The sequence below is a fragment of the Hemiscyllium ocellatum genome, chromosome 26, assembly GCF_020745735.1.
Source record: "Hemiscyllium ocellatum isolate sHemOce1 chromosome 26, sHemOce1.pat.X.cur, whole genome shotgun sequence".
NCBI classification, from domain to species: domain Eukaryota; kingdom Metazoa; phylum Chordata; class Chondrichthyes; order Orectolobiformes; family Hemiscylliidae; genus Hemiscyllium; species Hemiscyllium ocellatum.
Window position 1 is genome coordinate 47,743,202 of NC_083426.1, and position 26,929 is coordinate 47,770,130.

The following is a 26,929-nucleotide window of genomic DNA, read 5'->3' on the forward strand; positions in this document are numbered from 1 at the left end:
TCCATGATACCACTTATTTTCGTGCCATCAGCAAATCTAAATCATGCCTTGTACATTCTCGTCCAAATCATTGATATAGATAACCAACAGTAACCAGAGATATTTCACTAGTCACAGGTCTAGCACTGGCCAGAGACATTTCACTAGTCACAGGCCTCCAGCCTGACATGCATCCTTCCACTATTACTCTCTGCTTCCTATCATCAAGCCAATTGTGTGTCCAATTTGCTGGGTCCCCCAGATTCCATGCAATCTAACAATCCAGAGCAGCCTACAATGGGGAATCTTATCAAAGGCCTTACTAAGCTCCATGAAGACTATGTCTACTGCCGTGCCCTCCTCAACCTTCTTGGTCACTTCAAAGAACTTAAACAAATGCATCTGTGTAATCACCTCTTCAACATGGCTATCACCTCTGTTTCTACCACATTCCAGGCACCTACCACCCTCTAAAAAATTTGCCTCGTACATCTCCTTTAAAATTTTTTCCTCTCACCGTAAACCTATACTCTCTAGTATTTGACATTTCCACCCACCAGTCACAGACTTCCAGTCAAAAAAAAAACCCCGCACAACTATCCTCTGTCTTCTTTATATTCTCACAAGATACGCAAAGGGATACCAAACGATGGTGGCAAAATCACAAAGGATACCACAGGTGGAGAAAGTGACCAGTCTTTGCAAGTGGATAGATGATGTGTATTCACTGATGAACACAAATCACATTTTAAAAAAAGAAAATCTTACTATATTTCACTGAATGTATAAAACCTGGGTCACAAGAATGATCCATGTCAGCCCTTATTGCTAACAGGAAGGAGAACAAGATGACAAAAGCAGGAACTTGATCAACTAACTAACTAACTAACTACAGTCAAACTATAAACTGATCACGCTTAATATGATTAGAAGTAAAGTGAACTTTTAGCCACAATATCATCTGAAAATTAAATTTTAAGAAATGAATCTAGATAGTTTGGGAATTAAATTTATTTTGGTAACCTAAAATAATTCAACTTACATTTACCTTAATTAGTGGCAAGAATGTGGTATCTGTTACCACAGGGGGCAGTTAAGGCAAATTGCCTTACTGCAAAATAAAAGTCTTTACATGCAAAAAAGAAACATGCTGCTTTATTATAGAGCATTCAATGCCACTGGACAAAAGTAGTAAAAGTCCTTGTTTAAGAAAAAAAGGTATTATTTCTTTGGAGGTAGCTCAGAAAAGATTCATTAGGCCGATCCCCAGGTTGGGATTCTACTCAAAATGAAGGGGCATCAATTGAAGACTGAGATGACGAGGAATTTCTTCCAAGTGTTGAATGTCTTTGGAACTCTTTGCCATAGAGAACTGTAGAGAGAGTGTTCTTGGATATACAGAAGGCTGAGATAGGCAGGATTCTTGATCGTACAGAATCAAGGGTTATGGGATAGAACAGCAAAGTAGACACAATGAACGTCAGACTAGTCATGATCTTACTGAATGGCAGAACATGCTCATGGAACTGAACAATCGACGCATGTTCCTGTTTTTTATGATATGCTTTCCTCTTTGTTTTGTTGAGGCAAATATTAGCAGTCAAGTTATGCTAGAACTGTAACGACACTAGATAGACCACAGATTGGTACTGTATGCAGTCCTGGTCATCGCATTATAGGAAAGATACCATTATTCTGGACAGGATGCAGAGGAGCCTTACTAAGATCCAGAATACTTTTCACTACAAGGCAAGATTTCATTCATTTTGCTTGGAACAAAGGCATGTGAACAGGGATTTAACCAAGGTACATAAAATTATGAAGGGCCTAGACAAAATAAGTGGGGACAACCTTTTATCTTAGCAGTGGTGTCAAAATTAGAATGGCTTAGGGGTATTTGAGGGAAAAGATAAGGAACTATTGTTATTACGCAGAGTTGGGTAGAGAACTAACTGCCTTAAAAGACAACAAAAAAAAACTTCACCTTAACTGCATTACACCTTAACTGAAGATAACTAACTGCAGACTGAAACCAAGTGTATGAATATAATTTCAGGTTGAATATATTGACTGGCAGGGACATGATTGATGAGATGGCCTCAACCTGTCTCATTAAATCTTCAAAGCTGAGATGCCAGAGAGATTTAAAATATTTCTCAAACTCCTATTTGCTCATGCATTATTTCAGCATGTTGCTTGCTCCTACATCTCATACCATCTAACCTTGTAATAGTAACATTTCCAATTCCAGCATGAGCAAAACAACACACACTTCATACCCAAACTCTAATGCAGCCCCATATTGCCCAGTATTTTTTTATACTTTTCATCATCTAACGTCTTTTACTGACTATGGTTTACAATGTCCGAAATAAGATTATCACATTTGATGCATCACTTGCAAATATAAGTCATGCCAAAAATAAAACTACGGAGCCAAAAGTGTACCAGTGGAATTTCTTTTCATTTCAGAAATCATTTAAAAGGTTTAGTTGTTTCAAAAAGCACAGGGACACAATACAGCAGTACAGGGTCAGTACAAACTATGACAGTATATTTTAAAATATCACACAGGGCATGTTGCTGCTGTGCAAAGGATATACTGACTGGTTTATTGTGAGGTCCCAAAGGAGATTAGTAGCTACTACATAAACCCAAGTCAAAGAGAATAAACAGCAAATTGCCAACCTAAGCTCAACTCTACAGTACTCCATAACCCATCCTAAATTCTTGTTGGATCCTTCTGCCTCCAAAGATTTCAAATATTTAGGCTTCTTTGAATAAACAAGTTTTCCCTAATATCCATTTAATTTACTCATACATTGAAAATAAGTTTGGTGGCTTGCCATACTTTAACTTAGAAGCAATGCTGATGTATAACATACAAGGTCTCTTCTACCTCAAAGTTCTCTTTCACATTTCTCTATATCATCTTCTACAATCCTAACCTTCTACAATCCTAACCTTCTACATACCCTTGCAAATTCACAAATTAGTTGAGCATAGCCATTCAATCGAAGGTTCTTATCTAGAAATATTGTATAGTCCCACCCAATATAGTACCCAATTGTTTCTTCAATAGTTCCCCAGACTTGTGCATTCATTAGTGTACCTGAGAGGTCTATTTCAGTGTTATAACTTGTTAGTATCAGTTCTAAAATCACAAGGGATCGTGATCAATTGGGCTGAAAAAGGGCAGGAGTTCAAACTGGATAAAAGTGAGGATTTGCATTTTGGTTCAACAAACAAACTTGGATAATGTTGTAGAACTGAGGGACCTGGGCTGCAAGTATATAATTCTTTGAAGTTTGTATCACATATAGGCAGGATGGTTATAAAGGCATTTGGAATGCTTGCCTTCATTACAGAGACCTGTGAGCACAGGAGTTTTGTAGAGGACACTGGTGAAGCTTCTTCTGGAATACTGCATTCAGTTTTGGTCACCCAGTTATAGAAAAGATATTATCAAGCTGGAGATGGTACTGAAGAGATTTACAGGATCTTGCCGGCTATGGAAGGTTTGAGTTATAAACAAAGGCTGGAGAAGCTGGGACTTTTTTTCTCATTGAAGTGTAGGAGGTTGAGAGGCAATCTCAGAAATTTAAAAGGTAATGAGGGGTATGGATAGCGTCAATGGTAGTTGTCTTTTCCTGAGAATGGGGGATTTCAAGATGAAGGAGCACATTTTTAAAGGAGAGAGGAGAAAGATTTTTAAAAAGATATGAGCACTTTTTTGTTTAAAACACTGTGGTTCACAGATGGAATGAACTTCCGAGGAAGTGGTGGATTCAATTATAATGTTTAAAAGGCATTTGGATAAGTACATGAATAGAAACAGTTTGGAGCGATATGGGCCAGGAGCAGGCAGGTGGGACTAGCTTAGTTTAGGATTATGTTCGACATGGACTTTTTGGACTGAAGGGTCTATTTCTGCACTTTATGACTATGACCAGTCACCTTATCTTAACACAAAACATCAGTTTCTTCAGTATTTCCTCACATATCTAAGAGGTGAAAACAGTGTGTTGGTACTTTTCTCCTTTAATCAATATCCAGAACTGGACACATTATTAAAGGTGTGAAATGAGCAGAGCGTTATGTTGCTTGAGCACAACTTGTATTCCACGACTTTATTTGATTTGTTGAGATAACAAAACCAGCCCAGTTGCTGCTGAGAAACATTGAGTCCACCATGAACCCTAGTTTTTGCAATTTTTTTCAAAGCTTTAAATTGATGCATTCATGAGGTAGGATTCTGCTATTAATTCCTCTGTAATATACCTGGTTAAGTGAAAAATAGCTGCAAATGTGTTGCTGGTCAAAGCACAGCAGGTTAGGCAGCATCTCAGGAATAGAGAATTCGACGTTTCGAGCATAAGCCCTTCATCAGGAATAAGAGAGAGAGAGCCAAGCAGGCTGAGATAAAAGGTAGGGAGGAGGGACTAGGGGGAGGGGCGATGGAGGTGGGATAGGTGGAAGGAGGTCAAGGTGAGGGTGATAGGCCGGAGTGGGGTGGGGACGGAGAGGTCAGGAAGAGGATTGCAGGTTAGGAGGGCGGTGCTGAGTTGAGGGAACCGACTGAGACAAGGTGGGGGGGGTGGGGAAATGAGGAAACTGGAGAAATCTGAATTCATACCTTGTGGTTGGAGGGTTCCCAGGCGGAAGATGAGGCGCTCCTCCTCCAGCCGTCGTGTAGTTGTGTTCTGCCGGTGGAGGAGTCCAAGGACCTGCATGTCCTCGGTGGAGTGGGAGGGGGAGTTAAAGTGTTGAGCCACGGGGTGATTGGGTTGGTTGGTTCGGGCGGCCCAGAGGTGTTCTCTGAAGCGTTCCGCAAGTAAGCGGCCTGTCTCACCAATATAGAGGAGGCCACATCGGGTGCAGCGGATGCAATAGATGATGTGTGTGGAGGTACAGGTGAACTTGTGACGGATATGGAAGGATCCCTTGGGGCCTTGGAGGGAAGTGAGTGTGGAGGTGTGGGCGCAAGTTTTACATTTCCTGCGGTCGCAGGGGAAGGTGCCGGGGGTGGAGGTTGGGTTGGTGGGGGGTGTGGATCTGACAAGGGAGTCACGAAGGGAGTGGTCCTTGCGGAACGCTGATAGGGGCGGGGAGGGAAATATATCCTTGGTGGTGGGGTCCGTTTGGAGGTGGCGGAAATGGCGGCGGATAATACGTTGTATGCGCAGGTTGGTGGGGTGGTAGGTGAGAACCAGTGGGGCCGTGCTGGCCTCCTACCCGCCCTCGACCTCTTTATAGCCAACTGCCGCCGTGACATCAACCGACTCAACCTGTCCACCCCTCTCACCCACTCCAACCTCTCACCCTCGGAACGTGCAGCCCTCCACTCCCTCCGCTCCAATCCCAACCTCACCATCAAACCCGCAGACAAGGGAGGCGCGGTGGTAGTTTGGCGCACTGACCTGTACACCGCTGAAGCCAAACGCCAGCTCGCGGACGCCTCCTCTTATCGCCCCCTTGACCACGACCCCACCTCCCACCACCAAACCATCATCTCCCAGACCATCCAGGACCTCATCACCTCAGGGGATCTCCCATCCACCGCCTCCAACCTCATAGTCCCACAACCCCGCACCGCCCGTTTCTACCTCCTGCCCAAAATCCACAAACCTGCCTGCCCCGGCCGACCCATTGTCTCAGCCTGCTCCTGCCCCACCGAACTCATCTCCCAATACCTCGACACGGTCCTGTCCCCTTTAGTCCAAGAACTCCCCACCTACGTTCGGGACACCACCCACGCCCTCCACCTCCTCCAGGATTTTCGCTTCCCCGGTCCCCAACGCCTTATTTTCACTATGGACATCCAGTCCCTGTACACCTCCATCCCCCATCATGAAGGACTCAAAGCCCTCCGCTTCTTCCTTTCCCGCCGCACCAACCAGTACCCTTCCACTGACACCCTCCTTCGACTGACTGAACTGGTCCTCACCCTGAATAACTTCTCTTTTCAATCCTCCCACTTCCTCCAAACTAAAGGAGTTGCCATGGGCACCCGCATGGGCCCCAGCTATGCCTGCCTCTTCGTAGGATATGTGGAACAGTCCATCTTCCGCAACTACACTGGCACCACCCCCCACCTTTTCCTCCGCTACATCGATGACTGTATCGGCGCTGCCTCGTGCTCCCACGAGGAGGTTGAACAGTTCATCAACTTTACTAACACCTTCCATCCCGACCTGAAATTCACCTGGACTGTCTCAGACTCCTCCCTCCCCTTCCTCGACCTTTCCATTTCTATCTCGGGCGACCGACTCAACACAGACATCTATTATAAACCGACTGACTCCCACAGCTACCTGGACTACACCTCCTCCCACCCTGCCCCCTGTAAAAACGCCATCCCATATTCCCAATTCCTTCGTCTCCGCCGCATCTGCTCCCAGGAGGACCAACTCCAACACCGCACAGCCCAGATGGCCTCCTTCTTCAAGGACCGCAGATTCCCCCCAGACGTGATCGACGATGCCCTCCACCGCATCTCCTCCACTTCCCGCTCCTCCGCCCTTGAGCCCCGCTCCTCCAACCGCCACCAAGACAGAACCCCACTGGTTCTCACCTACCACCCCACCAACCTGCGCATACAACGCATTATCCGCCGCCATTTCCGCCACCTCCAAACGGACCCCACCACCAAGGATATATTTCCCTCCCCTCCCCTATCAGCGTTCCGCAAGGACCACTCCCTTCGTGACTCCCTTGTCAGATCCACACCCCCCACCAACCCAACCTCCACCCCCGGCACCTTCCCCTGCGACCGCAGGAAATGTAAAACTTGCGCCCACACCTCCACACTCACTTCCCTCCAAGGCCCCAAGGGATCCTTCCATATCCGTCACAAGTTCACCTGTACCTCCACACACATCATCTATTGCATCCGCTGCACCCGATGTGGCCTCCTCTATATTGGTGAGACAGGCCGCTTACTTGCGGAACGCTTCAGAGAACACCTCTGGGCCGCCCGAACCAACCAACCCAATCACCCCGTGGCTCAACACTTTAACTCCCCCTCCCACTCCACCGAGGACATGCAGGTCCTTGGACTCCTCCACCGGCAGAACACAACTACACGACGGCTGGAGGAGGAGCGCCTCATCTTCCGCCTGGGAACCCTCCAACCACAAGGTATGAATTCAGATTTCTCCAGCTTCCTCATTTCCCCTCCCCCCACCTTGTCTCAGTCGGTTCCCTCAACTCAGCACCGCCCTCCTAACCTGCAATCCTCTTCCTGACCTCTCCGCCCCCACCCCACTCCGGCCTATCACCCTCACCTTGACCTCCTTCCACCTATCCCACCTCCATCGCCCCTCCCCCTAGTCCCTCCTCCCTACCTTTTATCTCAGCCTGCTTGGCTCTCTCTCTCTTATTCCTGATGAAGGGCTTATGCTCGAAACGTCGAATTCTCTATTCCTGAGATGCTGCCTAACCTGCTGTGCTTTGACCAGCAACACATTTGCAGCTGTGATCTCCAGCATCTGCAGACCTCATTTTTTACTAAGTGAAAAATAGGAACAGAATCATAGAATCGCAATAGTGCAGAAAGAGTCTGCACTAGCCTTCCAAACAGCACCCCGACCACCCTATCTGTACAACCCTGTACAGGCTGTTCTGCTGTAATGTGACTGTTGCATTCCTCTGCAACCTCATGCTATAGAAAATTGCACTATGGAAACCTGCTATAGAAAACTGCACTGTAGAAGATCACTAATAGAAAATTGCTATATCCCTTCAGCGGAAGTTTGCATCATCCAAACATAGTCTACAATTCGTCAATCCCGTATTTGCTAATTTGCGCTAGTGGAACGCACATGACAGCAGAACAACTTGTATTTACCAGGCTAATCCAACTGAACTGCACAACCCTGGACACTACAGGGTAATTTAGCATTGTCAATCCACCTAATGCACACATCTTTGGACTAAGGGAAGAAATCAAGAGCACCAGCAGAAACTCACAGACATGGAGAGAACATAGAAATTCTACTCTGACAGTCATCCAAAAGTGGAGTCAAACCCAGGTTCCGAGCACTGTGAGGCAGTGTGCCACTGTGACAATATATTTTCATTTTCCACTTGTGTTATCCACTTTTACCTTGTCCTACTCATGTACATTTCAAGCAGTTTCTTTTAGTTTGACTAAATTATAGCTTCTGAACCCAAACCATTGTTCCTTTTTCTAATTTACATCAGTGACGATTTCAATTTCTGAGTCATCATCCCACTCGAAACTTCCCCTCACTCTGGTAAAGTTTGTCTGCGAGCTCTTTTTCTATCCTTTGATAACTTAATGATTCAACAATTTGTTTCTTAAGTGATAAGATTGAGCTTTTCTAACGACTTTCTGTACCTGCCCACTGACCTTTCCATGGATTATCATCCTTACTGCAGTGGAGAGATTGGAGTGTTCCATTGATTCCAAAAGTGATGCAGTCAGGAGCTCGCAACTCCTGGCAGGAAGGTCAGAGGGGAGGAAACAGACAACGCAAATCCAAAATAAGTCCTCTGCAGCAATCCATGCAGAAGATACTTATGTGATATCAATGGCTGTAACAGAAGATGAAGGCCACAACAATAGAGAAACCCCCAGGAACAGGATCTGCCTTCTGTCAAGGACAGTGCGTCTGACATTCAACGACATTCCCATGTTACAAGATATCCTGCACAAAGCATCTACTAGAGGAATTATTAGCATGATGGATCAGTGGTTAGCACAGCTGCCTCACAGCGTAGGGACACAGGTTCGATTCCAGCCTTGGCTGACTGGATGTGTGGAGTTTGCACATTCTCGCAGTGTCTGCGCAGGTTTCCTCCAGGTACTCCGGTTTCCTCCCACAGTCCAAAGATGTGCAGGTCAGGTGAATTGACCATGTAAATTGTCCATCGTGTTAGCTGCATTAGTCAGGAGTAAACACAGGATAGGGGAATGGGTCTGGCTGGGTTACTCTTCGGATGGTCGGTGTGGACTTGTTGGCCTGAAGGGCCTGTTTCCATACTGTAGGGAATCTAAAACACTCCCCTCACGGTTGTGGTTCTGTTCGCCGAGCTGGGAGTTTTTGTTGCCTTTCTAGGTGACATCTTCAGTGCTTGGGAGCCTCCTGCGAAGCGCTTCTGTGCTGATTCCTCCGGCATTTATACTGGTTTGAATCTACCGCTTCCGGTTGTCAGTTGCTGTCCGCTACAGTGGCTGGTATATAGGGTCTAGGTCGATGTATCTGTTGATAGAATTTGTGGATGAGTGCCATGCCTCTAGGAATTCCCTGGCTGTTCTCTGTTTGGCCTGCCCTATAATAGTGGTGTTGTCCCAATCGAATTCGTGTTGTTTGTCATCTGAGTGTATGGCTACTAGGGATAGCTGGTCGTGTCGTTTCGTGGCTAGTTGGTGTTCATGGATGCGGGTTGTTAGCTGTCTTCCTGTTTGTCCTATGTAGTATTTTGTGCAGCCCTTGCATGGGATTTTGTACACTACGTTGGTTTTGCTCATGCTGGGTATTGGGTCCTTTGTCCTGGTGAGTTGTTGACTGAGCGTGGCTGTTGGTTTGTGTGCTGTTATGAGTCCTAGTGGTCGCAGCAGTCTGGCTGTCAGTTCAGAAATGCTCCTGATGTATGGGAGTGTGGCCAGTCCTTTGGGTTGTGGCATGTCCTCATTTCGTTGTCTTTCCCTAAGGCATCTGTTGATGAAATTGCACGGGTATCCGCTTTTGGTGAATACCTTGTATAGGTGTTCTTCTTCCTATTCTTCTTCTTCTTCTCACAAACTTTGAACTCCCCTCACACAACACAAACTCTGCCAACAAATTGCTAAGAGATAATAGGGCAAGAATGAGAGATCTAGAAGTCTCTTGCTCCAGACTGGCACACAGCTGGAAGAGTTTGGCTCAATCATTTTGCTCTCAGAATAGGAACAAGAGTGATTTTCAGCATCTTTCTTCCCAACTGAACAGCCCTCTCAAGAATCTACTCTACCTATCCCACAAAAGGGAAAACAAATTCTGTTCTGCACTGATGGAAGAGGGTGGAAAAGAGATAACCAGGGTTGGTGAGTTCTTTGATTACTTTGGCTGCTTTCGCAAGGCAGCAGGAAATATAGAATGAGCTAATGGTAGGCAGGCTGGTTTTCGTGAAGTGCTGGGCTGCATTCATTACTCACTAAATTCTTGTGGTCCTGGGCACAGTAGTTTCCATACCAAGCTATGGTGCTTTCTATACTTATACATTTACTCACTGAGCTGGAAGATTTGTTCTCAGATGTCTCATCACAATGCTAGGTAACGTCATCAGTGAGCCTCCGTTGACGTGCTGATGCACTGTCCCGATTTCTATTTGCAACTTGATCTATTGTGGCGGATGATATCACTTACGGCTCTTTTTCAGAGAGGTTGGTAAATAGGGTCCAATTTGATGTGCTTGTTGATGGAAATTCAGTTTGAATGCCAGGCCTCTAGGAATTTCCACACGTCTTTGTTTAGCCTGTCCCAGGATGGATGTATTGCCGCAGTCAAACTGGTGTCCCTCGTTGTCTGTGTGTCAGGATACTAGTGATAGTTGGTAGTGTCTTTTGGAGGCTTGCTAGTGCTCATTTATCCTGGTGGCTAGTTTCCGGCCAGTCTGTCCAGTGTAATGTTTGTTGCAATGCTTGCAAAGTATTTTGCATATGACATTAGTTCTGCTGGTTATTGGTACCAGGTCCTTCAGATTCATCAAGAGTTACTTCAGAGTGTTGGTAGGTTTGTGGGCTAACATGATGCCAAGGGGCCGAGTAGTTTAGTCATCATATGAGATCTCTTTAATATATGCTAGTACGACTCGAGTCTCTGGGTGTGTTGAGTCTTCTTGTTTAGGTTTGTTGTAGAAAAATGGGTGGACTGTGCTTATTTGGCACCCATTGTTCTCGAGTACTTTGCATTAGTGTTTTTCTTCGGCATCTTGTGCTTCCTGGGTGCTGCAATGTGTTGTGGCTTGTTTAAATAATGTCCTGAAGCAGCTCAAACCCGGCAACATCCGTGTAAATCTTTTCTGAACCATTTCAAGTATCACAACATCCTTCCCATAGGAGGGAGGCCCAAACTGCATACAATATTCGAAAAGTGGCCTAACCAAAGTCCTGTACAGCCCCAACATGACCTCCCAACCCCTACATTCAAAGCTCTGACCAAAAGCATATGAAACGCCTTTTTCATTATCCTATCGAACTGCAACTCCACTTTCAAGGAACTATGAACTTTCTCTTTGCTCAGAAACACTCCCCAGGATCTTACCATTAAGTGCAAGTCCCTGCCCTGATGCCTTTCCAAAATTTAGCACCTCACATTTATGTAAATTAAACTCCAATTTCCATTCCTCAGCCCATCGGATCAAGATCTCATTATACTGTGAGGAACCTTCTTTGCTGTCCACTACACCTCCAATTTTAATTAGCCTTCTGAGAAATTAGAGGTATTGGTGTGCTTTCTTAACTGTAACATTGGACCAGGATAGATTGAGCATGATATTATTCAAGAAATTTGAAAGTCTCAACCACCTCCACCTCAGCACTATTAATACAGTCAAGTTCCACTCTGCTTCTGGATGTTGATAACCAGCTCCTGCGTTCTGCTGATATTGAGGGAGACATTGTCACCTTTACACCATGCCATTAAGCTGCCTATCTCATTCCTGTACTCTGGCCCACGAGAGTGGTAGCATTAGCAAAATTTGTCAACGGAGTTAGTTTAATTTGGCCATACAGTCATGAGTTTATAAGGGGCTGAGTACACAGCCTTGCTGAGCACCAGTGTTGAGGATGATAGCAAGACAATCCTTACCAAATGCAGTCTGCGGTTGGGAAGTCAAGGATCCAGCTACAAAGGGGGTGCAGAAAACACCAACACTTAAAACCTTCTTGCCCACTATTACCAGACTTTCAAGCAGACCTCTCATATGGAGTTGAGCTTTCTCTGCACTTTCACTGTAGCACTATATTCTGCATTCTGCTCTAATACCCTGGCATACCTATGTACTTAGGTATGTTGAGTAGGATTTGTCTGGTTAGCATGCAAAACAATATTTTCCACTGTATCTCAATACACGTGACAATAACAAATCAAATCAACCAGGCTGGAAAACAGTGTCCAGCCAGGTCATTTACCTGTGGTGTGATAAACCAAAGTCAAATGCAAACTCAGAACTTGGAATGTACAAATCCACGTGGACAACAAGCAAAACAATAATCCAGAATGAAGAACTGCCTTTGTTGCCAGTGAACTCAAGCACTTCAACATGAATATCGCTACTCTCCAGAAGACTTGAACAGAAGGTGGTAGTGGTGACACTTTACAGTTACAGAGATTCACAGCACAGAAACAGACTCTGTCCAACTCGCCCATGCCAACCAGATATCCTAAATTAATCTAGTCATTTGTTAGCACTTGGTCCATATCCCTCTAAACCCTTCCTAATATGTAACCATCCAGGTGCCTTTTAAACGTCGTAATTGTACCAGTCTCCAGCACTTCCTCTGGGAACTCATTCCAGACATGCATCATCCTCTGCATGAAAAAGGTACCCCATAGGTCCCTTTTAAGTCTTTCCCCTCTCACCTTAAACCTATGCCTTCTAGCTCTGCACTCCCCCACTCCAGGGAAAAAAATCTTTCTATTCACCCAATCCATGCCCGTCATGATTTTATAAACCTCTCAGGACACCCCTCAGTCTCTGATGCTCTAGGGAAAACAACCCAAACCTATTCAGCCTTTCGCTAGAGCTCAAACCCCCAACCCTGACAACATCCTTGTAAATCTTTTCTGAACTCTTCTGGAGAGGAAAACCCAAAGACCAACACAGGGTGCATGGAATTGGATGTGTCATCAAGAATGGACTTGAAAACCAACTCTTAAAGCTCCCTATTAGCATCAATGATTATCTCATGATGCTTCTTCTATAGTTTGCCAAGAACCAGCAGGCAACAGTCATGAATGCCTATGCTCAAACCCTTGATGCCAGAGATGAGGCAAAAGAAGGCTCCACCCTGTACACATACTCAGCAACATTCCTAACAAAAAATACAACTATCCTTGTTGGTGCACTTCAATGCAACTGTTGGAAAGGAACCAGTTAATGTCTTCACTTAAGCATCTTGAAGAATTGCTTTCAGCCTAAACACGACTCAAATCCTTTACCAATCTGTCTCAGGTCAGGTTCTGATCCAACCCTCCATTAACATTAATGGAGAAATTCCTCCATTTTCCTTAACTGGAAAGCTTTCTTCCAACTAAAACCGACTCTGACGCAAAGATTAAACATCAATCTGCAAGTACCACTTTCAGATGCCTAAAGATCAGTCTTTGATAATCATGACATCCATGCTGATCCCAAGATCCTGACGTATAAAGCAATAGCCCTTCTGAATTACTCTGAAATTTGCACTACCTACAGACCCCTTCTCAGGGCCCTTGAGAAGTACCACCAATTCTGTTTGAGATGGATTTGCTGCAACAGCTGGTCAGACATGAGAATTCGCATCAATGTACCATTAGCCAACAGCACCAACTTCAAGGCCATGATCATCCAAACTAACTCTGCTGGGTCAGTCATCTGCTTTGAGTACCTGAGTCCCAATTGTTGAAGTCAGTCATCTTTGCCCAGCATAACAAAGGCACTCAATGAATAAAGACAAAGGAATTGTTTCAAAGACTCCTGAAGCCTTCCCTCAAAAAACATTGTTGTTGATGCATGTTCAGTAGTGCTCAGTCCTAAGGCCCTTCCTGCTTGTGGCGAACGTCAATGATTTAGAATTAAGTGGGGGATATGATCAAGGAGCTTGTAGAACACAAATTGGTAGGATGCTAATTGGTGAGAAGGGGAATTGTAATCCGCAAGTGGATACCAACAGACTGGTCAGGTAGGCAGAGCAAGAGCAAATGGAGTTATAAACCATAAGACATAGGAGCAGAAATTAGGCCATTCAGCTCATAGAGTCTGCTCCTCCATTTAATCATGACTGATAGTATTTCAAATGCGTTTTCCCACTTTTCCCCATAGCCTTTAAATCCCTTAGCAATCAAGAACTTATCTATTTCCATTATAAATATACTCATCGACCTGGCTTCCACAGCCTTCTGCGGGAAATGATTCCCACAGATTCACCATTCTTGACCTTCAGAAGTTTCTCCTCATCTCCATTCTAAAGGGACTTCTCTTTACTTTAAGGCCGCGCACTTGGGCTCTCTTCTCTCCTGCCAAAGGAAACATTTTCCCAAAGTCTACTCCGTTCAGTAACGTGTAAGTTTCAATCAGGTCACCCCCCCCCCCCATTCTTCTAAACTCCATCGAGCATAGTCCCAGAGTCATAGAGATGTACAGACCCTTCGGTCCAACCTGTCCATGCCGACCAGATATGCCAACCCAATCTAGTCCCACCTGCCAGCACCCGGCCCATACCCCTCCAAACCCTTCCTATTCATTTTCCCATCCAAAATGCCCCTTAAAGGTTGCAATTGTACCAGCCTCCTCCACATCTTCTGGCAGCTCATTCCATACACGTACCACCCTCTGCATGAAACAGTTGTCCCTTAGGTCTCTTTTATATCTTTCCCCTCTCACCCTAAACCTATGCCCTCTAGTTCTGGACTTCCCGACCCCAGGGAAAAGACGTTGTCTCTTTATCCTATCCATGCACCTCATAATTTTGTAAATTTTTATTAGATCACCCCTCAACATCCGACGCTCCAGGGAAAACAATTCCAGCCTGTTCAGCCTCTCCCTGTAGCTCAAATCCTCCAATCCTGGCAACATCCTTGTAAATCTTTTCTGAACCCTTTCAAGTTTCACAACATCTTTCCGATAGGAAGGAGACCAGAATTGCATGCAACAGACCAACAGTGGCCTAACCAATGTCCTGTACAGTCGCGACATGACCTCCCAACTCCTGTACTCAATACTCTGATCAATAAAGAAAAGCATACCAAACGGCTTCTTCACTATCCTATCTACCTGCAACTCCACTTTCACGGAGCTATGAACCTGCACTCCAAAGTCTCTTTGTTCAGCAACATTCCCTAGGACCTTACCATTAAGTGTATAAGAGCTGAAAATGTTTTGCTGGAAAAGCGCAGCAGGTCAGGCAGCATCCAAGGAGCAGGAAAATCGATGTTTCAGGCATGAGCCCTTCTTCAGGAATTAGGAGTGTGCGCCAAGCAGGCTAAGATAAAAGGTAGGGAGGAGGGACTTGGGGGAGGGGCACTGGAAATGCGATAGGCTGAAGGAGGTTAAGGTGAGGGCGATAGGCCGAAGTGGGGGTGGGGGCGGAGAGGTCAGGAAGAAGATTGCAGGTTAGGAAAGTGGTGCTGAGTTCAAGGTGAAACAAGGTGGGGGGAGAGGAAATGAGGAAACTGGAGAAATCTGAGTTCATCCCTTGAGGTTGGAGGGTTCCTAGGCGGAAGATGAGGTGCTCTTCCTCTAGCCGTCGTGTTGCTATGATCTGGCGATGGAGGAGTCCAAGGACCTGCACATCCTTGGTGGAGTGGGAGGGGGAGTTGAAGTAGAGCCACGGGTGGTTGGGTTGGTTGGTCCGGGTGTCCCAGAGGTGTTCGCTGAAACGTTCCGCACGTAGGCGGCCTGTCGCCCCAATATAGAGGAGGCCACATCAGGTGTAGCGGATGCAGTAAATGATGTGTGTGGAGGTGCAGGTGAATTTGTGGCGGATATGGAAGGATCCCTTGGGGCCTTGGAGGGAAGTAAGGGGGGAGGTGTGGGCGCAAGTTTTGCATTTCGTGCAGTTGCAGGGGAAGGTGCCGGGAGTGGAGGTTGGGTTGGTGGAGGGTGTGAACCTGATGAGGGAGTTACGGAGGGAGTGGTCTTTTCGGAACACTGATAGGGGAGGAAAATATATCCCTGGTGGTGGGGTCCGTTTGGAGGTGGCAGAAATGACGACAGATGATGTGATGTATATGGAGGTTGGTGGGGTGGTAGGTGAGGACCAGTGGGGTTTTGTCCTGGTGGGGATTGTGCGGAGGAGAGTGAAGTGGAGGAGATGCGGTGAAGAGCATCGTCAATCACGTCTGGGGGTAAATTGCCGTCTTTGAAGGAGGCGGCCATCTGGATTGTTTGGTATTGGAACTGGTCCTCCTGGGAGCAGATGCGGCGGAGACGAAGGAATTGGGAATATGGGCGTTTTTACAGGGGGCAGGTGGGAGGAGGTGTAGTCTAGGTAGCTGTGGGAGTTGGTCGGTTTATAGTAAATGTCCGTGTTGATTCGGTCGCCCGAGATAGAAATGGAGAGGTCTAGGAAGGGGAAGGAGGAGTCTGAGATGGTCCAGGTAAATTTGAGGTCAGGGTGGAAGGTGTTGGTAAAGTGGATGAACTGTTCAACCTCCTCGTGGGAGCACGAGGCAGCGCCGATACAGTCATCGATGTAGCAGAGGAAAAGGTGTGGGGGTGGTGCCAATGTAGCTGCGGAAGATGGACTGTTCCACATATCCTACTAAGAGGCAGGCATAGCTGGGGCCCATGCGGGTGCTCATGGCTACTCCTTTGGCTTGGAGGACATGGGAGGATTGGAAAGAGAAGTTGTTCAGAGTGAGGACCAGTTCAGTCAGTCGAAGGAGGGTGTCAGTGGAAGGGTACTGGTTGGTACGGCAGGAAAGGAAGAAGCGGAGGGCTTTGAGTCCATCGTGATGGGGGATGGAGGTGTACAGGGACTGGATGACCATAGTGAAGATAAGGCGTTGGGGACTGGGGAAGCGAAAATCATGGAGGAGGTGGAGGGCGTAGGTGGTGTCCTGAACGTAGGTGGGGAGTTCATGGACTAAGGGGGACAGGACCCTGTCGAGGTATGCAGAGATGAGTTTAGTGGGGCAGGAGCAGGCTGAGACAATGGGTCGGCCGGGGCAGTCAGGTTTGTGGATTTTGGGCAGGAGGTAGAAATGGATGGTGCGGGGTTGTGGGACTATGAGGTTGGAGGCAGTGGATGGGAGATCTCCTGAGGTGATGAGGTTATGGATGGTCTGGGGGATGATGGCTTGGTGGTGGGAGGTGGGGTCATGGTCATGGGGGCAGTAGGAGGAGGTGTCCGCGAGCTAGCGTTTAGCCTCAGCGGTGTAAAAGTCGATGTGCCAAACTACTACCGTGCCTCCCTTGTCTGCAGGTTTGATAGTAAGGTTGGGGTTGGAATGGAGGGAGTGGAGCGCTGCACGTTCCGAGGGTGAGAGGTTGGAGTGTGAGGTTGAGGCGGTTAATGTCGTGGCAGCAGTTGGCTATGAAGAGATCGAGGGCGGGTAAGAGGCCAGCACGAGGTGTCCAGGTGGATGGGGTGTGTTGGAGGCGGGAGAAGGGGTCGACAGAGGGTGAGCGAGAATCCTGGTTGAAGTAGTAGGTGCGGAGGCGAAGGCAGCGGAAGAATTGTTCGATGTCTCGCCGCATGTTGAACTCGTTAATCCGAATGCATAGGGGGATGAAGGTGAGGCCTCTTCTTCAAAGACCATGAGGAGATTGAACAGTTCATCCACTTTACCAACACCTTCCGCCCCGAGCTCAAATTTACCTGGACCGTCTCAGGACTCCACCCTCCCCTTCCTAGACCTCTCCATTTCTATCTCAGACGACCGAATCAACACGGACATTTACTATAAACGACCGACTCCCACAGCTACCTAGACTACACCTCCTCCCACCCTGCCCCCTGTAAAAACGCCATCCCATACTCCCAATTCCTTAGTCTCCGCAGCATCTGCCCCCAGGAGGTCCAATTCCAATACCGAATAACCCAGACGACCTCCTTCTTCAAAGACTGCAATTTCCCCCAGACGTGATCGATGATGCTCTCCACTGCATCTCCTCCACTTCCCATTCCTCCGCCCTTGAGCCCCGCCCCTCCATTCGCCACCAGGATAGAACCCCACTGGTCCTCACCTACCACTCCACCAACCTCCATATATATCGTAACATCCATCGTCATTTCCACCATCAGGGATATATTGGTTAGCACTGCTGCCTCACAGCGCCTGTAGACCCGGGTTCAATTCCCACCTCAGGCGACTGACTGTGTGGAGTTTGCACGTTCTCCCCGTGTCTGCGTGGGTTTCCTCCGGGTGCTCCGGTTTCCGCCCACAGTCACAAAGATGTGCGGGTCAGGTGAATTGGCCAAGCTAAATTGCCCGTAGTGTTAGGTAAGGGGTGAATGTAGGGGTATGGGTGGGTTGCGCTTCGGCGGGTCGGTGTGGACTTGTTGGGCCGAAGGGCCTGTTTCCACACTGTAAGTCTAATCTAATCTAATCTAATCTAATCTAATCTATCAGCGTTCCGGAAAGACCACTCCCTCCGTGACTCCCTTGTCTTCAATTCCCCCTCCCACTCCACCAAGACATGCAGGTCCTTGGACTCCTCCATTGCCAGATCATAGCAACACGATGGCTGGAGGAAGAACGCCTCATCGCCCGCCGAGGAACCCTCCAACCACAAGGGATGAACTCAGATTTCTCCAGTTTCCTCATTTCCCCTCCTCCTACCTTATCCCAGTCCCAACCCTCGAATTCAGCAGCACCTTCCTAACCTGCAATCTTCTTCCTGACCTCTCCGCTCCCACCCCCACTCTGGCCTATCACCCTCACCTTAATCTCCTTCCACCTATCGCATTTCCAACGCCCCTCCCCCCAAGTCCCTCCTCTCTACTTTTATCTTAGCCTGCTTAGCACACTCTCCTCATTCCTGAAGAAGGGCTCGTGCCTGAAACGTCGATTTTCCTGCTCCTTGGATGCTGCCTGACCTGCTGCGCTTTTCCAGCAACACATTTTCAGCTCTGATCTCCAGCATCTGCAGTCCTCACTTTCTCCATTAAGTGTATAAGTCCTGCTAAGATTTGCTTTCCCAAAATGCAGCACCTCGCATTTATCTGAATTAAACTACATTCCTGATGAAGGGCTTATGCTCGAAACGTCGAATTCTCTATTCCTGAGATGCTGCCTGGCCTGCTGTGCTTTGACCAGCAACACATTTGCAGCTAAACTACATCTCAGCCCACTGGCCCATCTGGTTCAGATCCTGTGGTAATCTGAGGTAACCCTCTTCGCTGTCCACTACATCTCCAATTTTGGTATCATCTGCAAACTTACTAACTGTACTTCTTATGTTAAATCCTCATATGTTTAGAATTCAATCTAGAAATCACAGGGATATTGGTGCACATACACACAGATCCCTGTAGGCAGAAAAGACAATTTGACTGAAAAGAACTTGACTGAGTAAAGTACTGGAATACTGCAGTGTTCTAGTTACCATATTATAGAAAGGCTGTGATTGCACTAAAGAGGTTGCAGAGGAGATTTACCAGGATTCAATCTAGGCTGCAGGGTCTGAGCTATTAGGAAAAACTGGAGAAGCTGGGGCTGTTTTGTTTTAAGCAGTGGTGGCCTGAGTGGATTGGATAAAGGTCATGAGGGGTGTGTAGAAAAAGAATTTTTCCATTAGCAAAGCTGTCATTTACCAGGAACACAGCCTTCTAATGCTTGTCTTAAACTTAAGAGGAGAAATGATGAGAAAGGTTTAATAGTAATAAAAAGGTTGACTGTTTTATTTTGAGAGAGATGATAGCAAATTTAAAGGAGAGAAGGACAGCAAGTGAAAAGAGAACAAATAATAATCGGCGAAGATTGGGATGAGGGGTGGAAGTTGAGCAGTTTATCAAATTAATGTGTATAGAATCAAGGGAACAAGTGATCACACTTATGAGTAAGATGAACTTTGAGGTGACAAAGGAGAGAAACTACTGAAAGATTATTTAAAAATATGGCAGTGAAAGCCTTAGAAAACCTTTTCTCTGCTGACTTAAAGTAGAGAAAATGGAAAGAGTTGGCCTTCATTTGGCAACAAAGTAGCTCACAAATTCTTCCCACTTAGAGATTGTGCATATAGGAAGCAAGGATAGGGATTTACAATGCTGTACAGTGGAGATGTCAGGGGGAAACCTTTGCATTCCTGAATGATCTAGGATTAGATGAGTTGTTTTGACAGAAGATCAAACGACAGTTTCCGTGGTCCAGCCAGATCTGAGAATGAATTGTCAACTGTATAGACAATGCTTTGACTTGATGGATTAGAGAGAGATAGCAATGCTTTTAATGGAGACCATGACATCAAGCATGGAGGTGAAGATGTGAACGATCAAGTCAGCAACTGCAGAAATAAAACCGAAGTGCACACGTAACTTACTTGCAAGCAGATTAGCTATAGTCAGAGGAGAGGGTAGAAAGCAAAAAAAAAATTATTGGGACTGGGGTGATGAAAGAGGAAGCAGATAGAGATTGATACCCAAAGCTCAGATGTCCTTACCAGTGATGGCACAATCAAATTTGTAATCACAAGATACTAAGGACAAAGCAGTGGTCATAGAGAGATTAAGGAGCAATAGGAAGACTGAACTTGGAAAATTAAAAGGCTGAAGTATTGAGATGGCATTAAAATCACAAAGGATAAGTAATCGCTTGAATCATGCCGGACTCAAATCATCTAGAAGCCAATGTGGAACAAAGTCAAATATTTTTGGGAAGTTTCAATACAAAACACAGCACGAATGATCCACATGGAATGTCACCACCTCAAAACAATTAGCAAAAGTTGTTGTCAAGTTGTCTTGCCCAGTAACCCGACTGGTAAGTTTATCTAGGAGAATAATGAACATTAGAGGTCACACTCAGCCTTGGGCTACCTTAGGATAGAGTGAGGACTGCAGAAGCTGGGCAGTCAGAGTCGAAAAGCATGGTGCTGGAAAACACAGTTGAGCCAACATCCAAGGAGCAGGAGAGTTAATATTTCAGGCATCAGCCCTTTATCAGGGATCTCCTGCTCCTTGGATGTTGCCTCACGCTGTGCTTTTCCAGCACCATAATTTTTGTCTTGTGCTAACTTAGCTGATGAGAACACAGTGGATCACAACTGATGGGATGAGGAACAAAAATCAGATGATCCACACCTGATTACAGCATAGTTGCATTATGGGGAAATATGCCTGTGCAGACAGCAAATGAGGACAAAGTTAGACCTCGGCCCATTCTTCATGCACTCTCGATGCAGATTGCCCTTAAAAAGTAGCTAGTAAGGTAAACTAACTGAGGGCTGCCAATATCTAAGCCATCATGACAGAGAGCCAGTAAGCATCATCTGGCAACAGAAAAGGGAATCATTTTTCAAAATGCTCTCAAATGTACAGAAATTTTAAATGAGCTTGGATGTTTGCTACATGCATTTAGAAATTTAAACTGGGAATGTGAACAAAGGCAATTGGAAAGTTGCCCAAAAAAAGGGCATTTTTTTCTTTCCTTGAATTGAAAAACAGGTTGATGATAGCCAACCCAACAGGGCCCCACAGTAATACAGTTAACACATTGCTTCTACCCAATCGTGATCATGTATTCTTACCTTCATACCAATAAAAATACAACAGTTAGTCAATTCTGTACCATCACCATAAAATTGAATTGAATTCTCATTTCCCATTTAGATATGCACTATGGAACAGGCCAAAAATGACAAAATAAATCTAAAATAACCAAAACAGGCTCTCAAAACAATGGAACAAAATAGAGTACAGAAAAAGCTTCCAGAAAATGCACAAGTTGTACACTCTATGGCGGCTGACTGGCCAACCTAATTCACTGCCTAATACATAGCTCCAGATTGACATACAAATTTAGTATTTCAAATCATATTCCAGTTATTAATAGTTTTGCCTACCAAAAAAAATATATAAAATCAAGCATTTCCTTTGAAAGGTACTTTTTTTCCAGTTTGAATATGTTGCTTCTGCTCCATCTATGTAGATGCATTAATAATGTGTTGGCACCATTGCTTCTGAAGTTCCCAAGGATATGTCCTAGACCTACAACATTCTCCACATTAAAATGACCCCAAGACATGAGGACAGGCTGATGATACTCAGTTCTTCCTCACCATTAATTATCTTGATTCGGCCAACATCCAGCATGTGATGTCAACTGATTTGCCCAACATCCAATTGTGGATAAGCAGCAATTTCCTCCAATTAAATATCATAAAGACAAAAGCCATTGACTTCAGACCACCACAAACTCAATTCTTTCACGAGATTTCAACCCCATCAACAATCTCAGGCTAAAATATTTGCAGTCTTAGCATCCTATGCCTTGTCTATCTTCTCTACTCAGCCCATCTTCTACTGAAAAAAACTAGTACCCTTACTTTAATGTGTTGTCCATGCTTTCAGTTAAGACCCCAAACTTCTTACTCTTAAGTTTTGCATTAAAAAAGTTACTATATTCTTCTACCCAATCTCCCTCATGTGACTGCCCAAATTCGTTAAGGGACTATGTTAAAGGCATTATATAAATGCAAGCTACTATTATTGTTTATCTCGAGACTCAAATATTTCAATGCTCCCGTGCCCTCTACCTGACATAACCTTGGGCTCAACAAAAATTCTGCAGGACAAAACACGACATGCATGAAACCCCACTTATTCATCATGTTCATGCCTGTTGACGCACATCCTCAAATTTAAAGTTCTTTCCTTTGCACTAAAATCCCTCAATATGTCTTATCGCTTAAAGACCTTAAATCCTTCATTAACTTACTGTACAATATTATAGCAAATTCAAGACAATAAAATAATCTCATCCATGGAAGCTACAACTGCAGCTATCATTACAACTGATGTAAAAGAAGCTGCAAGCTAAGAAAAGTAATTTTAGTTTGTTCAAGTGAATGCTAAATTCTCACCTCAGTCAATTAAAATCACTAAATTTCCCCTTTTCAGAATACATTCCTTTCTCCCACTACCCACCCCCCTCCACCCCCAAGTTTGATGTAAGATTTTGTTTGGGGGGGGGGGGGGGAAGAAGAGGAGTGAAGTCACTCAATTTTATAACTTGAGTTTCAAACAAACTACATTTTCGATGCCCTTATGCCATAGTATGTAGGGGAAAATACAGATAATCTGTTCATTTCAACAAACAATATGAAAAAACATTATGTTATCCAATTTTCAGTAGTCTAAACATTTAACATACAATCTGTAAAATTTACTAATCAAACTCTAAAGTTCAGAGAAAATTCCGATTAACAGTCTCAAATGCTTTTTGCAGATTCTTATTTCAATTTATGTTGATTGAGGCCTCCACAAGGCCTAGCTGGGCTTGAAGCCTAACAACCCTTTTTTTATTAAACAAATACCCGCAATCTATAACCTTTAAGAACAGTTCAACTACAGCAGACGGTTGGATTGTAGACTCTTAACGATCGTCACTGCACTGCTGTACGTCTCGCTCACATTATTGATGTTACAGAGTCGCTAATTTTCAGTTTCATTCACTCACTCCCTCACTCTACACTGGGAGACACAGGCCTTAAAGGGCTCACACGAGCCGTTCCGTTTCGCAAAAAGGATAATCTCTTAAACAATCATATGAAATACCTTCAAAAAAAAACCCCAACCGCTGATTTTCTTAAGGTAATGTTTAGCAATCTTATTTTTAATTTTTGTTTAACACATTTTGTATGGATTACGTCAAATTCATTGAAACCTAATTGGAAACCAGACTTTAAAATAACTATTCATAACTAAGTTTTATTTTCAATATATTTAGATAACTATATAAAAAGACTAAATTATTAAGTATCTACAAGTTTGTTAAACTGAAAATATTAGCTAAATGCGAGTCCCCTTCTCCAGCCATATATGCAAGTCCCCATCTGCAGCCGTTTGAGACCCACAGGTTCCCAAATTGAGTTTCTGTCAACAGTGGAAATGGTTTCTAAAAACAAATTTAAGCAACTCATACCAACTAATATATTATCTGCCTTAAAGCAAATAAAAATAGTGCCAACAGTAAATAAAGCGTACACATGAAGTGTGTTCAAAAAGGGTTAAATCTCAATTAATGGGACATCAACTATAGCCCCTAATTTAGAAAAGGCATCATTATCTAACATTTTTATTATTGTATAATTGTTACCTTGGCGAATCCCCCGAGTGAGGTGACTCTGCTGTATAAAGCACTCAAATCCAACTCTCTCCCTCCGATTATTGGGATCTTTCTAAAGGATGTCCTAAAAACATTAAAAATAAGTCTCAGCTCCACATTTTTAAAAGGTCATTTTAAGTAATTTTTAAAAAGCGCATTTGCACCTTAAAACACAAAGAAATCCCCCACTGAGAGTTTGGGAAAATGTGTTATAAAATGTTTTATTTATTGTTGCAAATATTTAATGATGTATTCTCCAAGCTAATTAATGCTGGTGTTAAATCTACTCACCCCCAAAATGTTAATTTTAAGTCGCTCTGAATTCAAGGTGAAACAACTGAAATGATTTTAAAAATCAAGATAAAATGGAAGAGTATATTTAAAGTTCTACTTTCTTCCCAAACATTGCGATGGATCAGCCCCCTCCCCACTCAACCTGACAGATAATTACAGCAACTGGGCAATAGAATGCAAAAATAATGCAATTCCAATGATGTGTTTTTTTTAAAAAAAGTGAAGATGAAAATTAGACAAAAATACTTCTTTTGCCAAGAATTACTGCTGGCACATGGTGGTAAAAGACGACGAGAAAGGCAGCCAGTTAATGTTCAAGCCCCTCTGCTGCTCAACTTCCTTTCGCTATTTATATAAAAACTTTTTCAAAGTGAACATATTTCATCCTTCACAATAAATTAATTCTCAGCGCCTGTCGCCTTTGCTCACTGTTCTGGTAACCGAGTGACAAGAGAAAGCCTTTGAAGGCCCCTGAATAAAACCACCACACACCTTACCCTTTCCCTCCTACAACTGTTAAACGGTTAATTCGTGTCTGTATTCCACCCCCCCCCCCCCCTCCGCTGATTAAAAGTTGTATTTATTTTCTGCCGAAATATTTTTTTACCCTTTACTCCTGTGAAAGTGCCGCAGCTCATCCAGGAAACTCCTGCCAGTCCTCAAACCGCCGCTTTTACTCGGAGTTTTAGCCATAATATTCTTTCACAGGGAAAAAAAACTCCCCAAATAAATAAAAAAAAAGGTCAGGGAGAGCTCCCGAGATAAATCAATCCTTATTTTATAGATATAGATATATAATATAGATAGATATATATTTTCTCTCTACAGTCTCTGCTTTCCCATCTCCGGAGAGTCGGGCGCCGGAGCCCGAGCCATCGCCGGCCGCGACGGGAATTAAAGCGGAGCTTTGGGGGAGGCAGCAGCAGCAGGAGCAGGAGGAGAAGGAGGCTTCGCCGAGATCAAAGCCCCGGTACTCGCTCGGTGCCGCTCACTAGCCCGGGGAGGGTGTTATTTTTTTCCCCGCCGCTCTCCTATAACAATCCTGCCAGCCTGTGAGGGGGGAGGTGAGATTTTAATCTCCTCATCACCGTCTCTCGCCTGCTTTTTTTCTCTCAAAGGGCCGGGGGTTTTGGCATGAGTTCGGCTCGTTTCTCTCCATCGGCTCCGGTTCTTTTTTTTTGTCAAATTTATAGATTTTTTTCCGAAAGAAAACGATTCGAATTTTAATTTTTTTCAATTTTTTTTTCTTATTTTTCTCTCTCTCTCTCTCTCCCTCTTCCCTCACAGACAATGAAAGCCGAGCAATTACCCGCCAGAGGGGGGGTCCTGCAATTCCGCAAAACAGCCCGCCGCCATGGCTGCCCGGCCGTCGCAAGGCAGGCTGGGGATTGGAGTCCACGGTCCCGCCGCCAGGACGTTCAGGGGATAGGAGACGCTGGGGGACAGGGGACTACGACTCCCAGGGTACACCACGCCAACTGCACCTGATGCGCAGGCCGCCAGGGACGCCGTTAAAAACGAGAGCGCACGCGCTTAGACGCGCATGGGTTGTTGGGGGATGTAGTCTGTAAGTCGCGGAGGCGAGGTTAAAGGAACGCAGAGTGATAGCGTGGGTGCGCGAGCCTTCAGCGATATTGTAGTTTTCGTGTGTTTTGCGTCCTTATGGACAGACAGAAAGGCAGCAGCGCGGGGAACTACAAATACCGGCATGCAACATCTGCAGCTTGTTTATAGCCTCAAAATGGTGGTTTGCTGAGATGTTGTTGGAGCCTGTGTTCAGAAACTAATAATTTCACTGAGGAGTGTGTGGGTTTTTGATATAGTAAATATCTCACAGCATAACTAAAACATCGCATATTGTCCTGTTGGAAATGAGGTTCCTGTCATCTCCCTGAAAGTACAGGTAGAATAGAAGAGCTTACTACTGCTGTTGGATATTTGAACGCTTACGACAGAATAAAGTGAGACTATTTTGAAGGTTGTCGATTACAGTTGGTTTGTTACTTAAACTGTAATTTACATGGATATAAGCTATTACAATCAATTCTGTTACTTTTGTGTATTTGTGCCCCCTTTTTAATGTCTTTCTGTTTTTTTATTGACTTTGTGTACATTATAAAAAGTTGGTTGAGCTGAGGAATCGCTTCTTTTTGTTTTCCGTTCATTTTACTATTACCTCGGACTGTTATGTATTTCGGTTCTGCTTATTTGGAGTTCTCAACCTAACAGAGATTGAACAACAGTATTGTTAGACGCAAGCTAAAGGATCAAAATCACTTGAGTTGGATATCTTCCGCTTGCTTATGCTAAACTTCAGTGACGAATTTACCTAAAAGTGATTGTCAAGATGATATTGACCACCTAGTCATACACTTCACAGTACAAAAGGATGTTCGTTAGTTCAGTTAGCTACACTACTGATTTGTGAAGCTAACGGTGGGGATTCAATTCCTGCACCAACTGTGATGTACTCTCCCACTCATTTGAGGTGTGGTGACCTTCCGATTAATCCACCAATACGTTTCTCTCTAATGAGAGAGCAGTCTTGTAGTCCTCTGGCATTATGGCAACCTTAACTTTTTTATTACAGTACAACAGACGTCTTTTGGCCTATGACCTTCATGCCCTCTTGCTGCCAAGACAATTTCATTAGTTCTATCACCATCTTTCCCTTTTCT

General features: G+C 44.8%; 1 protein-coding gene across 1 annotated transcript in view; it reads right to left on the reverse strand.

Moving 5' to 3' along the window:
* LOC132828454 (AT-rich interactive domain-containing protein 2-like) overlaps window positions 1-25,553 on the reverse strand; it is a 270,232-nt gene extending 244,679 nt beyond the window's left edge. The window contains exons 1-2 of the mRNA XM_060845591.1: window positions 24,859-25,553; window positions 23,949-24,042 (exon numbers count right to left, since the gene is read on the reverse strand). Coding sequence (XP_060701574.1) covers window positions 23,949-24,042; window positions 24,859-24,944 — 180 coding nt within the window. The 5' untranslated portion in view covers window positions 24,945-25,553. The remainder of the gene's footprint in view (window positions 1-23,948; window positions 24,043-24,858) is intronic.
* Between the last annotated feature and the right edge of the window lie 1,376 nt (window positions 25,554-26,929).